This window comes from Marmota flaviventris, chromosome 2 (genome assembly GCF_047511675.1).
Source record: "Marmota flaviventris isolate mMarFla1 chromosome 2, mMarFla1.hap1, whole genome shotgun sequence".
NCBI classification, from domain to species: domain Eukaryota; kingdom Metazoa; phylum Chordata; class Mammalia; order Rodentia; family Sciuridae; genus Marmota; species Marmota flaviventris.
In genome coordinates this window covers 174,183,855-174,200,345 of record NC_092499.1, presented here as the reverse complement: position 1 = coordinate 174,200,345, position 16,491 = coordinate 174,183,855, and the positions used below count along the sequence as shown (strand labels likewise).

Below are 16,491 nucleotides of genomic sequence, written 5' to 3'. Positions count from 1 at the left end.
TGGGCAGTTAGCACATTCTCCTCTACCTGTATTCTTCCCTTGGTGACCTTATCAGGTTGATTGCTTCAAACACCACATGTATACTGATGACTCCAGGCAGACCCGGTACCCAGCCTGCAGGCTTGTTTATCTTCTGGGATGTCTTGCGTTAGCATGTCTAAAATGGGATTCTTGATTTGCTGTTTCCTTCCTGTTCCATCCAGAGCTTTTCCCTTCTAGGTTAATGGTAAGTCTCTCAGGCCAGAAATTTGGACTGTTGTGTTTCTTCTGTACCCTGCATCTAGCCCATCAGGAATTTCTGTTGTCTCTACCTTCAGATTATACTTTTCACATCCTTGCTGCCATCACCCTGGTTTGAGCCACCATCAGCTCTCAACTTACACTGCTTCTCTCCTGTAGTTTCTATACGAATGGTTGTAAGTTAAATCATGACCCTTTTCTGCTCAGAAACCAGTTTAGCCTCTTTGTCCCACTCTAAAATCCAATGCCATTATTCTGCCTACAGGGCCCCATGTGATCTCTCCTCCATTTTTACCCCCTTACTCAGCTTTTTTCTCTGGCCTAACTCAGCCCATTGCAATACTACTGGCCTCCTGTGGCTCCTTAAACCTTCATAGACATTTTCTTGCTTGAGGCTTAATACCGACTGATCCCTTTGGCCCAGGGCACTTTGCACTTCCTCATAAGAATCCTCTGAGTCTCTGCTTCCACTGTCACTTTCTCAGGAAAGAAGGCCTACACACTCTGCCTATATATTGTAGCTTCCCTCCCCTTTGATTTTTTTTGTCCTGGAGATCAAACCCAGGGCCTTGTGTGGGCCAGGCAAGCACTCTTGATATTGAGCCACACCCTCTTCCCCCAAGCCAAATGTTCCAGAAGTTCTTATCCTTCCTTGCATTTTTATGGCTGTAGCCCTTGCTGCCTTCAGCAGGCTTCTGCATTTGCTTCTTTATGTCGTATACCAGTGGTCTCTACTTGGTGAAATGGAAACTCCACAGGCCCAGAAATCTTTGTCTGTTCATTGATGTATTCCATGGGCCAAGAACAATACCTATCCCAATGAAGTATTGATTAAAAGAACCCTGTAGGCTGTCCAGGCCCAGCAAGACAGCAAAATAGGAGCTGAAGACTCTCCCTTGGGATGATCCTGAGGGATTCAGGGCACTTCTCTTTTGTCAAGGCACCTTTTGGAGGGTTCTGAACCATTGTGCTTCCTGGGGAGGGCTACAGAAACCTGGAGGTTTCTGTTTGTGAAAGGGTAGTTTCACAGTGTCAGCACTTGGGTGCACTAAAGTGCCATGCATGAGATTGACCTCATCCCTTATGCACTGAAGCTTGCAAGGGGGTACCTGACAGCAACAGAATAGAGAATCTTATGTCTGCCTTTAAAATACTCTGGGAAAATACTCTGCAGCAAGCTCCTTTTAAAAGTTAATGCCAATTTTAAAATTTATAGCAGTTATATAAGAGGTTGGTTTGGTAGGCTCACACTTTTTTTTTTTTAAAAGCAAGTTAGTCATTTTCTTTGCCATCACAGTAACTTTTAAAACCATCCAATACCTGGTCTGTAGATGAGATAACATAGAAACCCTTTGCAGTTATAAATAACTGGGATTTATTTTTTTCCTAATTTTTTAATAGTTATTTTTTATTTGTAGTTGGAAACAATACCTTTATTTTATTTATTTATTTTTATGTGGTGCTGAGGATCGAACACAGGGCCTTACACGTGCTAGGCAAGCACTCTACCACTGAGCTATAACCCCAGCTGCATTTTCATAATATTTTTTTAAGAGAGTTGTTGGCTTGAGTTTGATTACTTAAATGTAGGTTTTTGTTGTTGTTTGTTTGACTGGGGGTTGAACCCAGGGGCATTCTATATTGAGCTATATTACCAGCATTTATTTATTTATTTATTTATTTATGTGTGTGTATATATATATATATATAGAGAGAGAGAGAGAGAGAGAGACACACACTCTCTCTCTCTCTAAGTTGCTAAGACTAGCCTCAGATTTGCAGTCCTCCTGCCTCAGCTTCCTGAGTTGCTGGGATTATAGCCATGGGTCACTATGCCCAGCATTAAATTTTATTTTACTTTATGAAAAATATGTTTTTACTTTTAAAATATTATGAATATAAATCATTACATGTACATTTCTTCTGTTTATTTCTTTTTTATGAAAAGCTGTTACTTGAATAATCAACTTTTCTCATTGTCTTATAGTTCACCAGTAAATGTTTGTTACTTTGATTAAATGGCTTGCTTATTATTTGCTGTCATTATCTTAGAATTGTGTTTCTTATTTGGGATAAGCCATGATGGGCCATTCTGATGAAATTAGATGTCAGGACACTCTCTAAGTACCTAATAGGAAATGGAGATCTTTTCTAGACATAAGGGACAGGAAGCTCACGGCTCACACTTTGCTTCCTGTGAACTAGAACATTGTGATGAAGCATCAGAAAGGAACTTGGAGTTGGGATTTGGGGAAATGTTCATTTCTGGGCCTAAGGTATGGGTGGTGGTGGTCCTGATTCTGGGCCTGAGATAATAACTCAGTATTTTCTTTCTCACAGTTGTTTCCTGTCTTTGCTCCTGGTGGCTGCTGTGGTTTGGAAGATCAAACAAAGTTGTTGGGCTTCCAGGCGTAGAGAGGTAAGACCTAATGGATACAAACTGAAGAATCATCATAAGATATTTTTTTTTTCCTTAACCCATATGTCCCGGCATCCTATATGTAGGACACCTATAAAAACTTAAATTGAGCAACAATTTGAGGTTGCGTAATAGATGTTTTATTTATAGTTCTCCACTCTATGGGACTCAGGGACATGATGGATTAAGCAAATCAGTTTTAACTATTGTGTATAATTGATAGAGTATCTGTAGAGAGAAGAGTGCCATTCTTTCTGAAGCATATTGTTTTGAATATACCATTATAGACTTAGATTAGTGTTACATAAAGCATCAGTAATTCCTGCCATGGCCATGGCCAGCACATCATGGCATGGTCATCAAAAGAATCCTTCATAAGAATGAGGGAAAAGGGTCTGGGGATGCAGCTCAGTGGTAGAGTGCTTGCTTAAAACCCAAGTCCCTGGGTTAGATCCCCAGCACTCCTTACCCCAAGTGTAAAGAATGAATGAAAAATAGCCATTTAAGCATCTCTTTATTAGTCAAAGAATTAAAAATATATCTGAATTTTTACCTGGAGTTTTATTTTTCAATGAGTATTGATTTGTTGCTGGAGACCATTCCAAAAGTAATAAGTCAAACAGACATTCACAATGGACTAATTCAGATAAATAAACTTAGTTTAAAATCACAACATAAAAGCCTGTTTATTACAACTTTCAATTGCAGCATTCCTCTCTGTTATCATTATGTCTGTTACATTTTGCTAATGGAAATGCTCATATATAAGATCTAGTCTTGGATGTATTCCTTGCATTTCTATATGTACTTGTGTCTTTTTCTGTGTGAAAGTTTATAAATTCAATCCCCAACACTGCCACCCCCCCCAAGAAAAACCCCAATTATTTATAGATGAGATTTAGAAGATAATGAGAGTACTAAAAAATCACAATTCACTAGCATCTGGCACTATTTATATTTGTCTGTAATAGGGTTAGGATAGGCTCCAGAATATGGGATATATATGATACTATAGCACCACCTTTTCTGACATACATGAAGGTAACATCATCATAGAGGTATTGTTATATCCTTTTTATTATTTTTTTAAATTCAGGGTATAACATATTCAGAAGGTTTTTTGTTTGAGGTTTTTATGTTTGTTTTTTTGAGACGGGGTCCTATTGTGTTACCCAGGCTGGCCTTGAATTCATGGGCTCAAGCAATCAGGGATTTTAAAAATACATTTGTTAGTGACACATTTAAAAATCACAGTGAATTATATAATGTTCTGGGGGGAGGGGAAATCAGGTTATCAAAATGGAGAAAGAAGTAGAATAGCTACAGTAAACCAGTTAACAAAGAAAGGAATTGAACATTTATCAAAGTATTATTCTCTCAAAGAAGAGCATTAGATCCAGGAATTTTTAGAGTTAAGATGGATTTATGGAGATAATAACTATTCTTCTTTGGGAGCTTATGAGAATTATATTTCCAAAAATTTATAAAATGTTTCAGAGCAAAGGGGAAAAAACAATTAAAAGATTTCTAATTCATTTTATACATAGAAACCTTGATACCAACTGGGTGTGGTTGCATGCATCTGTAATCCCGGAGGCTGAGGCAGGAAGATTGTGAGTTTGAAGACTATCTCATCAACTTAGCAAGCCCTAAGAACTTAGTGAGACCCTGTCTCAAAAAACAACAATGAACAACAACAACAACAAAGAAAAAAAGCAAAGTATGTAGTTCAGTGGTAAAGCACCCATGGGTTTGATCCCTGGTACCAAAAAAAGCAAAAAATAATAAAAAAACCTTATAATAAAAAAAACCTTATAATAAAACCTAACAAAGGTAGCATCAAAAGACAAAGGCCAATTGTGTAATAAATATATGTTCAGCTGACTTATTGCTAGAATGATAAAAGGATCATTTAATGTCAAAACACCTATTATAATATTTCTTATCAGTGGATTAAAAAAAATAAAACCTGAATTCTTAGAAGCCGGATTAAAAAAATAAAACCTGAATTCTTAGAAGTCAAGTAATCATTTAGTCATCAATTGAGATATAATACCCATTCCCAATTTAAAAACAAAACTCTTAGCAAGTTCAAAAATACTTGCTTAACTCTATGAAGAATACCTAGGTAACTCTGTAAGTCACCTTTCCATTACTATTACAAACACTTAATATATTATCAGCTTACAAAGAGTAAAGGTTCATGCCTGGTGGTACATGCCTGTAAACCCAGCAGTTTGGGAAGCCGAGGCCAGAGGATCACAAGCTCACCAGCCTCAGCTACCTAATGAGACTTTGTATCAAAATTAAAAATGATTTTTAAAAGAAGACTAGAGATAGAGCTAATTTAAAAACAAAATTCTTAGTAAACTCGAAAATACTTGTTTAACTCTATGAAGAATATCTGGATAACTGTTAGTCACCTTTCCATTAATAAAACAAATACTTAAAATAATCAACTTATAAAGAGGAAAGTTTCAAAAAAATAAAAAAGTACCCTTGGGTTCAATCCCCAGAAAACTCAGTTTTCATAGCCTATGTTCCTAATCATTATGCTTCCACAGTCACTTGACTTTGTTCTGGATGTTCTAGACTATGCACTAAAAGAGTAGTAAGTTTTGTTACTATTGCAAAGGCAGTACAATTATTTTATATAAAGTTATTGAGGTATTATAGTAGAGATTTGCCTGCATAAAAATCAGTATGTAAGTTATGAAAATAGCCAGGTGCAGTGGTATACACCTATAAACTCAGGTACTAGGGAGGCTGAGGCAGGAGGATCACCAAGTTTGGTGCCTGCCTAGGCAACTTAGTGAGACCTTGTCTCAAAATAAAAAGGGTTTGGGATGTAGCTTGGTGGTAGAGCACCCCTGGGTTCAATTTCCAATATCCTCCTCCACACACAAAGTATATAAAAATAAATAAGTGAATAACCCAGAAGAGAAACAATCGATTGGAAAATACTTGCAACATACTTGAAAGAGAAAATAAGAAGATGAACAACTTATTGAGACAGGTTCAACTTGTTGAGACACATGATCAACTAATAAACTAAACTTTTAACCTATAATTTGGAGTGTCTTGGTAACTCTGAACCTGATCGTTCAGGATATATATTTTATCATTCTAGAATATCAGTCATGATTTATTCCCGTGAAAACACTCTTTAAGTCCTTGCTACATACCAGGCCCTGCTTGAAGTACTTATACTCATATTAGCTCTTACACTCTTCACAAAGGGTAGAAGAGTGGGAACTGCAGGAGGGTAAGAACACTGTCATATTGTGACCCCAGTCCTTAGAACAGCTCAAAACCCAGAGTAGGGGGTTGCTGCATATATCTGTTGAGTAAATGGACCAACAGCATTATGAAATGTAGGAATTTATTATTGGTTTTTAAGAAAATGTTTATGTAAAAAAAAAAAATGCCTTTTTAGTACAGAGTCATCATCTGTGCAGCCCAGAATTCTGTCTCCTATGATAGTTTCAAGGAGATAGATGAAAGCAAGGCCTATTTGTCTTCCATAGCATAACCACAAGGCTTCAAGAACATGGCCAGAAGATCTCCAAAATCCATAGTGATACACAAATAACCACACTATATGCTAGGCCCCGTGCTATGGCTATCTAATGCCAATGACAATCTTAAGGGAGGATAACAAATTTCAGAGAGGAGGAAACTGAAACCCAGAGATTCTTAAACATCTGTTTTAAGGTAGCACACCTGGAGAGCATTGGAGCAGGGATTCACATCCTTACCTTAAATCCAGAGTCCTTGCTCATCCCTCTGCTCTGCAGAATTTCTTGTTTTTAGCTTACAACACCTCTCTGGAGAGTGCTCTTAGTTCCTGTCTGTTGTGAACAAGGCAGTTTTTTGCTATTGTGTGGATACCTGGTTCAGTTTTCTGCAGGAAAAGAGAAGGACTGACTTTAATAATAGAAATGTGGAACCCATCATTTTAGGTGTTGAAAGAGACATCATAGCATCATATTCACCAGTACTTCAGTATGTATCTCTAATAGTTAAGAACTTTAAAAACAAGAGTAGTGTTACCACATCCAACAAAATTTAATAATTCCTAATGTCATCTAACACCTAGCTCATGTCCAGTTTTCCCCAGCTGTTATAGAAGTATCATTTGGGTTTGATTTGTTTGAATCAGAGAGAATAAGATATTTTTAATTTGCAGTGTTCATTAATAAAATCCCCTCAGTACTCATTGCATTAATGCTTGCTGTATTGTTCATTAGCAACTTCTTCGAGAGATGCAGCAGATGGCCAGCCGTCCCTTTGCCTCTGTAAATGTTGCCTTGGAAACAGATGAAGAGCCTCCTGATCTTATTGGGGGGAGTATAAAGGTGAGAATGTGGTTCAACATCCCTATAACTTAACTTCTAAACTCAAGCTTCTGAATCTGGCAAACCAGAGAAGGCAGATTGCCTTATCCTATTTCCTCTTATTTTTCTTTTTCGTTTAAGAATATGTGAAAACACCAAGGTTCTCTATTCTCTTGCTTTCATTTACCAGCATTGGTTCATGTCATTAAGCAGTCATATCTTCAGGAGATTTTAACATTTATGTGTCTAATTTTATTTTCCTTTTTTTTAAATGTGTGTGGTACTGGGGGATTAATCCCAGGGCCTTGAACATGCTAGGCTAGTGTTCTACCACTGAGCTACATTCCATTTAAAAATATTTTATTTGGAGACAGCATCTCCCTAAGTTATCTAGTCTGATCTTGAACTTTCTATCCTCCTGCAGCGGCCTCCTCAGTAGTTGAGATTACAGGTATATGCCACTGTGTCCAGCTCTGATATTCTTTTAAGTATTCTGTGGCACTATAAACTTTTTATTTGAAAATAGTTAAGTGATTACTCTGTATTTTTCTTCCTCCCCACTATGGGGATTGAACCCAAGGTTTTGCACCTGCTAGGCATGTTCTCTACCACTGACTATATGTACCCCCAAGCCCTCCACCCCTTTTTGTTAATTTTTATTTTGAGACAGGATCTTGGTCAGTTATACTGGCATTAAACTTGTGATCCTACTTCCTCAGCCTCCCAAGTAGCTGGGATTATAGGTATGTGCTTCTTCCCCCTGGCTCCCCATTGTTCTTTATAATGATATTTTGGTATTTTTTTAACACTTCAAAATGATAACTCACTATGTACTCTGTGGAAAATAAATATTTTGACTCCACTGGAAATGATAAAGAAAGTGGTAAGACTTTTTTCTTTAGGTAAAATGATGAAATATTTCAGATATTTTGGGAAAACAGTTGTATGTCCCAAATAGAATATATATTATCAAAGCATAACTGAGCTCACATAAAGTAGGTAAAATCTTCAGAGAATATTCTCCCTTCTCTCCCCAAAGAAAGAACAAACTGTGAACCAGAACCAGGTCCATGAGTTGTCCAAAGTGATTTCAGACTGGGAACACACCACAACTCCCCATTGAAGTGGATGTAAATCTTTTCCATAGGAAAATATCCCAGTCACTATAAGATTCACAGATCAAGATCAAACCATTAATAATTACCAAGTATGAGAAGATGCAGCTATCATGAATGAGTGAATAGAAACAACAAACAATGGATTTAGCTAGGACTGTGAATGTTAGAATGAACATATTAAAAAATGCAATATAACTACATATGAAGTGTTTAAAGGAATAAAAGTTGGAACCATAAAGGTGAGGAAGCCATGAGAGTCAAGAATAGCCAAACAGATCTGAAAAAAGAACCAAATGGAACTTGCAGAAATGAAAAATATGGTAGTTGAAACATTTAAAATAAGTTACTCATCTTATTTGTTAAATTAACACATTAGATACAAGTGAGAACTTATGAACTGAAGGAGAAATATGAAAAAATTATATAGAATTTTAGCACATAACAATAAGGGAATGGAAAATATGAGGACTAATACAAATATGGAGGCCAGGATAAGGATATACCATATATGTATTTTTCACCGTACCAGAACAAATGAATGGAAGAGAGGCAATATTCAAAGATTTAATGACTGAGAATTTTCCAGAACTGATGGAAATGACATGTATATCAGATTACAGAAGCAAAACATCATAAGGAGGATTAAAGAAAGCAAGCAAGAAGGAAGACAAACAGAAAACTGTGGTTGGGTTATCATAGCGAAACTGCAGAACTCCAAAGACTAATAGAGCATGTTAAAATTAATGCAGAGATAAAACTGTCATCTACAGTGTAAAGAAATCAGGACCCTCCTGTGCTGTTGGTGGAATTATAAAATAATACATCTATAAAACTCAAAAAACAGTATTGCTGTTTTTCAATTAAAAATAGAATTACCATATGATCTAACAATTATATTTCTGACTATGTACTAAAAGAATCAAAAGCAGAATCCAAAACATATTTATATACCAATCTTCATAGCAGGATTAATCATAATACCCCAAAAGTAAAGCAACTAAATGTCCATCAATGAATGAATACCTAAAATGAACATTATTCCTCCTTAAGAAGGAAAGAAATTCTAACACATGCTACAACATGGATGAAACCTGAGGACATTGTGCCAAGTGAAATAAACTAGTTATAAAATGCCAAATACTATGTGATTCCACTTACATGAAGTGCCTAGAATAGTCAAATTCATAGAGAAAAAAATAGAATGTTGGTTTCCAGGAGTGAAAAGGAGAGGAGAATGGGAGTTCTGGACATGGATAATGGTTATGGTTGCATAAGATATGAATGTATTTAATGCCATGGATTTATACACTTTTACATGGTTAGATAGTAAATTTTATACATATATCACAGGTTTTTAAAAGCTGGTAAGGGATGATTCGGTGGTAGAATGCTTGCCTAGCATGAATGACACCCTGGGTTTAATCCCCATCACTATCAAAACAAAGAAAAAAAATTGGGAAATGATTACCTACAAGGGAATGACAAATGGACAGCTAATTTCTCACTAGTAACACCAGAAGCTAAAAGAAAGTAGAATGGAAAATAGAAGAACAAGCCAGGCATGGTCATGAATGCCTGTAATCCTAGCTACTTGGGAGGCTGAGCCAGGAGGATTGCATGTTCAAGGCCAGCCTGGGCAACTTGGTGAAACCCTATCTCAATGTAGAAAAAAATGTAAAGGGGCTGGTGGTATAACTCATTGGTAGACAGTTTACATGTTCAAAGCCCTGAGGTTTAATCCCCAGTACCACTAAAAAGAAAAAAAAAAAAGTAGAAAAGACTGCCTTCAAAATCCTGAAAAAGAACTGCCAACCTAGACTAATATGCCCAGTAAGTTACCTTTTAAAACAAGCATGAAATAAAGTCATCTTCAAATTAGAAGAAAAACAGAATTTGCTATCACCAACAAACATATATAAAAGAAAAGGTAGAAAGAAAGAAATTTCATAAGGGATTACAGTGGCCTATAATGTCAGAAGGAATAGTGAGTAAATAAAATCATAAGCATGTTTGTAAACTTAAAACAATGTCCTGATAAAATAATAATTTGCAGGGTTAAAAAAAATTATGGAGCTGGTAAAGGTGACAAATTGGAGGCTAGCCTGGGCAACTGAGACTCTGTCTCTAATTTTTTTTTTTAATTTGGTTCTCTTTAACTACATCAAAATAAAAGTGTGTGTGTTTTTTTTTAATTTGGTTCTCTTTAACTACATCAAAATAAAAGTAAAAGTGTTGATGATATAGCTCAGAGGGCCATGCACATTCTAGGCAAGTGCTCTACCACACTAGTAGTCCAACTTTTAACAGTTGCATAGCCTCAGGCTTCATCTTTTAGCCTCTTATCATGTCTTTTACAACCATCCCTTTGGTATCTTATGGATTTAAAGCCCATGATTCCTTTAACTCAGAACTCTCCCAATTGACTGATGTACTCAATTTTTCACTCAGTGTGACCACTTGGGTGTTTTAACAGGCTTCTCATACTAAACATATCCAAACCAGTGTCTGGATATTATCCCCCAGGGCTGCTCCTCTGGCACATCTTTTCCCACTCAGCGAATATCACCCCATTATTCTAGTTGTTCAGGCTAAAATGTGGAATTGTCCTTGACTCACTCTTGCTCTCTTGTCCTCTCATTGGACAGCCCATCAGCAATTTTATGCTATTTTATATAGCATTTCCCAACCACTGCCCCACCCCCTGCCACTATCTTGGTCTAAGCCACTGTCATCTCTCCCTTGTATTCTTGCAGTTGCCTCATAACTGAATCCCTACCTTTGCATTTTACCCTTCTAGTCACTACCCTGTGTCATAGCCAGGAATATTAGAAATTATTTTCTTCAATCAGATTAAAGGAATTGATGATATATTTGTGAATATGGTAGACAGAATTCTAAAGACGATCCCCAAGATTTCTGTCCCACAATCATTCAGTCAAACAGCACTCTAGGTACTGCTATAAAGGAATTTTGCAGATGTGATAAAACTCCCAATATGGTTGGCTTTCACATACAGAGAGTTTCTCTAGCTGGATGCAGAAGAGGACACCAGGGAGATTTGAAACATGAAAATGACTAGATGCACCCTTCCTGGTTTGAGGTGGAGAGGGCCATATGGGATGGAATAGTAATGGCTTCTAAGAGAGTGGCCCCTCACAGTCAGCAAAGAAATGAATTCCCTAGACATACAGTCACAAGGAACTTGAATCTACCTATAGCCCAAATGAGTTTGGAGTGGATTCTTCCCCAGAGGATACCCACCAATAACTCAACTTCAGCCTTGTCAGACCTTTGTGAGAGAACAGCTGAGGATTTTCCAGAACTGATCAGAGACATGAATTGGCCTATATCTCTAAGCAGAGAACCTTACAGAGCTTTCATGGATCTCTGACCTATAAAACTGTGAGATAGTAGAAGGATGTTGTTTTAAGCAACAAACTTTGTAGTAATTTGCTATATAGCAATAGAAACTAATATAGGCAGCATTTTTACACATCACATCCAAAGGCTGCAACAGAAAAGGAAGGTATGTTCTCCAAAATCAAGTGCATTCAGCAGGTAGACCAGGATCCACTTGTTGAGCTGTTTAGCTATTACAATTTATATCCAGGGGGCTTATCTACCTGAAAGACAAGTGAAATAAGCTTGAAATTAAAAAAAGAAGTAGCCATAATTTCAGGATCTATATTTGAGCCAGGTTTGCAAAACTATCTGACAAATCTATCAAACACTTTCCTTTGACAAGTGTGAATTAGGATTTCAAATTAAGTGAAAGTATAGAGCCCAAAGGAAGCCAACTGGACATGGCCCTTTCCTATAGTTAAGGCCTCCTTGGGGCAGGGGGATGTCAAAAATAGCAGTCTGTACCATTCCTGTTACTGTTCATTCTGTCATTTGGGTTATCTACTATGATGTGTGCCTCAAGTTGGCAGTGCTTGTAAGCACCAATAAACATGATGTGTCTGGTAGATTAAAGCTTGAGGAGCACCAATTTAGGTAACACTTTGTTTTTCTTTTGCCAGACTGTTCCTAAACCCATTGCCCTGGAGCCATGTTTTGGGAACAAAGCTGCTGTCCTCTCTGTGTTTGTGAGGCTCCCTCGAGGCCTGGGTGGAATCCCTCCTCCTGGGCAGTCAGGTGAGTAGATGGCAGTGACAAACATATTATTATACGGTCAAGAAGCTAAGCCTTGGATTCTTGCCCTTTCTAGAGAATGGGATGTGAAGGATGCTGAGTAGTGCCTTCAGGTTGTGGCAAGGATTTGGTTATTTATTCCCATTTTCATTTATTCCCCAAACTGTTTTCCTGAAGTTACCATTCCCTTTCTAGGGAGAAGTTCAGGGCCCTCTCACTGTGCCCAGTTTTCCTTGACTTCTCAGTGGCAGGGATGGTTCAGGCTATACTTTGTTTTATTTACTGTTTCTGTTCCACCTTTGCTCTACTGCTCTCTCCTGTCTCTTTCCTTGTTCCGTCCCTGAATTTAGGCTTTTTCCCACCTGGGGCCTCATATCCTCTTCCCTTGTCATGTTCTCCCTGCCCCTGGCATCTCACCATCTCCTCAAAGCTGGTGATGCTCAATTTGGTATTTCTAGCTCTACTCTGTTTCTTTTGCTCTTTTAACTATAAGCCCCTAATAACAATTGTAACAATATAAAGGAGATTTTTTAAAAATGTACTCACAGTTCTACATGCTAACACCCACCAATTTTCAGTATTATTTCCTTCCTAGCCCTTGCCAGTAGAGTAGCCAAAATGATTGTATAGATGTAATTTTTATTCTCTCATCTATCATTAACATTTTTTATAACTTGATACATTTTTTACCAGTGTCTCACACTTTTCCATCAAATACATGAATCATAATATACATGAACATGAAGGCAGTTGGAATACAGTTTTGGAAATATCTTGATTAATCATGAAGTATTTACAGGGATGCCTCAAGCAACATAAACAGTTTTAGACAACCTTCTGTTGTGGTGATCCTGGGGATCAGGCTTGCCTTAGCCAAAGAAGATTTTGAGTCTGGAAGGAAAGTGTGCCCAGGATTCCTGTCCACTCTGAGCTCTATATCCCATCACTGTACCCTCAGACCCACAAGGACCTCCAGCTCAGCTTGTAGGATGGTGGGGTTCTGTGGTATCCTCACAAAGGGAGGCATTAGGTATGGCAAGGCAACAATTCATTATCTTCATCTCATCTCAGAATCCCTGGAGTTGAGCCCCTAACTCAGTGTGGATAGTAATACTGAGAACAAGGTACCTCTGTAAGTTGATTCTGGGGCAGTGATTGTCTCCTGCTATCCTTGGGCTCAGCAAACTTTAGAAGATGTTCCTGAAGGGACATGGAATGAGCATGGGAAGGCAACAGGTTTGCAATACTGTAGCCTTTCCTGTTCCAACTTTCATCCATACCTCCCCACCACACACACTTCCCAATGAGGCCCTGCTCACTGCTTGGGACCTACCCCAATAGTAGGGCCATTTTTGTCAACCCTTCCATACCTTTTTTTTTTTCTTTTGGTGGTTCTGGGGATCAAACCTAGGGGCATGCACATGCTAGTCAGGCACTCTACCATTGAGCCATACCCCCAGTCTCTCCCCATTTTAAGTGGTTCCTTTTTCTGAATTCCCAGAGCACCTGGCTCTACCTTTGCCATAATAGTTATCACTGGTGTAGATTCCCCTACTCTGTGCCAGGCACTAAACCAGGCATTTAAGTGCTGTCTCACTCTCTACCCCACTTTATACGCTCAGTGGAGGTAGAGTATAACAGACTTTACCAATAGCTCTTAAAGGGTGACCTCAGCAGAGCTCTGAGCTTGGGCTGGCCATTTCCCCAGTGTTATAAATTCAACTTCTCCTGAATGCTTCTTTCTGAATGAATGCCAGGTTTATTGGTTATCAATACAAAAATAAGAATTGGGACCATAGTCCCTAACGCAAAATGGGTAGGCACTGAGAGTAAAAGGTTATGGTTACTAATCATTGCTATGTACTGGATATGGAGACTTTACATCATTTCCCTTATTGACTCCTTCCCCCAGCCCTGTGCTATTATTATCATCCCCATTTTACAAATGAGGAAACAGAGACATGGGTAGGTTAAAGAACCTTGCTTTTTCCAGAGCCTGGTCCCAGAGTCTGCTCTGCCCTGTATCTTGGTGGACATAAAACAATTCATACAAACTGAGTGATGTGGGATGAATCTGAGTGATGTGGGTGCCTTTTTTTGCCACCATTGTGGAGGTAGATGGAGAAGGTACACACCTTGAGTATGGCTACAGTCTTAATTCATAAGTTCCCACTGCCAAGCAGAGCACTTTTCTTCGGTAGTTTACTGACAAACTGCACCTTTTATGCAAAATTGGGGAGGGGAGGAAAATATGTCTTTGCATTTGCATAAATAAAACCTGAAAGAATATGAAACTAATGGAAGAGTTTATAATTTATCATGAAATGGGTGGAGGGTGTGTAGTGTAGAAGTAAGACTCTTCCCTGTATACCTTTTTTTTCCCACCATGAAATGTAAAAAAGAAAAATTAAAAACAAAAGCAAGCTGCTCCTTGACATGTGTCCCCTCTGTGGGTTCTCCTAAGGTCTTGCCGTGGCCAGCGCCCTGGTGGACATTTCTCAGCAGATGCCAATAGTGTACAAAGAGAAGTCAGGAGCTGTAAGAAACCGGAAGCAGCAGCCCCCTGCACAGCCTGGAACCTGCATTTGATGCTGGGGCCAGGAACTCTCCCGCGCACACAGGAGCATGTGGCCCACCAGAGCCGTCTGCAGGGGAGGGCGCAGGCATGGAAGCAGCAGTGCAGGGCGGGGCAGAAGACTGGAAACCCTCAAAGTATCCGACTCATCTGCATGATCACAAGCTTTCTTTGATGGTTTCTCCCATCTGTGTCCGGCATCTAACCTTTTACTTTTGCATAGGAAATAATCAATTTAATTACAGGTCCAGGGATAATCTGATTGTTGCTGGAGGAGGCTGGTATAGAGCCAGTGAGAGAACTAGGAATGATGCCCAGGTTCACTTGTGGAACTGTTCTTGGGACTGTCTCAACTGCAAAAAATGAAAGATGAAGTGTTTACACACAGACCTTCGTTATCAGTTGTTCTTCAACTTGGTCTTTTAAAGACTAGTCAGATGAATTAACTTGTTTCATCTGAAGCCTGCTATCTTTTTAAAAGATGTGCTGTTTACTCTTGCACAATTTCGGCAGATATCTCTCTTCCAGGAAGTAGCTTTTTTCTAGTTCAGAATTAATGGTCCATCTCTTTTGAATCATATCAAATTAGAATAGAACGGGGCTATTTTAATTGTCAAGGTTGGTAGTGTTACTTAGAATGTAAACAAATGTAGTAGTTTTCTATAGCAACTTGATTTAGTCTTAATCCATTGGAAATGCTCTTTCCCTCTTTCCTCCTCTCTCTCTCTCTCTCTCTCTCTCTCTCTCTCTCTCTCTCTCTCTCTCTCTCGGACACACACACACATACACATACACACACACACACACACACACACACACACACACTAAGTGCCTAGACTTTAAATAGATCTAGCAATTGGAAAGTTAGTAAGCCTAAGTTTTTACATAATTGCATTCCTACATTCTTGTAAAATCTGAATAGCTACCATTGGCAGTCTGCTCTTTTTCTAAAATCTAATTTGCAGCCAGAAAAGAATTTTCTCACCCCAAGAATCTGACCTAGCAGCAGAGACTGAGGAAAGCAGAAATGAACTAACTGTGAAAGCTCCTGTTTTTATTGTTCTCAAAAGGACACTGTCAAGAAGGCACAGTTCCCATGCACCTCCTGCCAGGGCACCGCAGAGGAAGGAAGGGACTTGTTCATGTCACATGTCTCCTTTAAGCAGAAAACAACACTGAGTGCACCTGGGAAGCCTGGGTCAAAGAGCAGCTCTGGGTTCCTCTTTTAGCCTGCTCTGAACTGGTGAGCCATCCTCAGGCTGGGAGTGCAGTAGACACCAGGAGAAAGACAGCCCCTGCTGTTGGGCATCACCTGCCCGGAGCCTGGGGAAGGACCTGGAGCTGTCTGCCCTCTCTCTAGCCAGCAGGGATTGACCCACCCATCCTCCTTTCAGACTGAACTGGTGTCTGTGAGGAGAGCAGCAAATGCTGATAAGGATGAAAAGCACATGGGAAAAATGAACAAGGAGGGAACATTCTGCCAAATGGAAAATGACCAAATTTTAGAGGGGCGGGACAGTCCCCTGCTCTTCTGCCACAGGGCACTGCCTGGATGTTGCGTTTCCCCATTTATGGTGCTCTGTATTCCGGCATTATGCAGCAGCCTCCCACAATCTCCTTTCTGCTTCAAAGCCTGCGACTCTCTGGCATTACCTGATTGGGATGGAC

The 16,491-nt window shown here is 38.9% G+C and overlaps 1 protein-coding gene across 1 annotated transcript in view; it reads left to right on the top strand.

The window, feature by feature from the left end:
- The window catches only part of LOC114107518 (attractin), a 140,610-nt gene extending 125,664 nt beyond the window's left edge, over nucleotides 1–14,946 (top strand). The window contains exons 26-29 of the mRNA XM_034636196.2: nucleotides 2,581–2,659; nucleotides 6,910–7,017; nucleotides 12,137–12,251; nucleotides 14,713–14,946. Coding sequence (XP_034492087.2) covers nucleotides 2,581–2,659; nucleotides 6,910–7,017; nucleotides 12,137–12,251; nucleotides 14,713–14,837 — 427 coding nt within the window. The 3' untranslated portion in view covers nucleotides 14,838–14,946. The remainder of the gene's footprint in view (nucleotides 1–2,580; nucleotides 2,660–6,909; nucleotides 7,018–12,136; nucleotides 12,252–14,712) is intronic.
- Nucleotides 14,947–16,491: the final 1,545 nt, after the last annotated feature.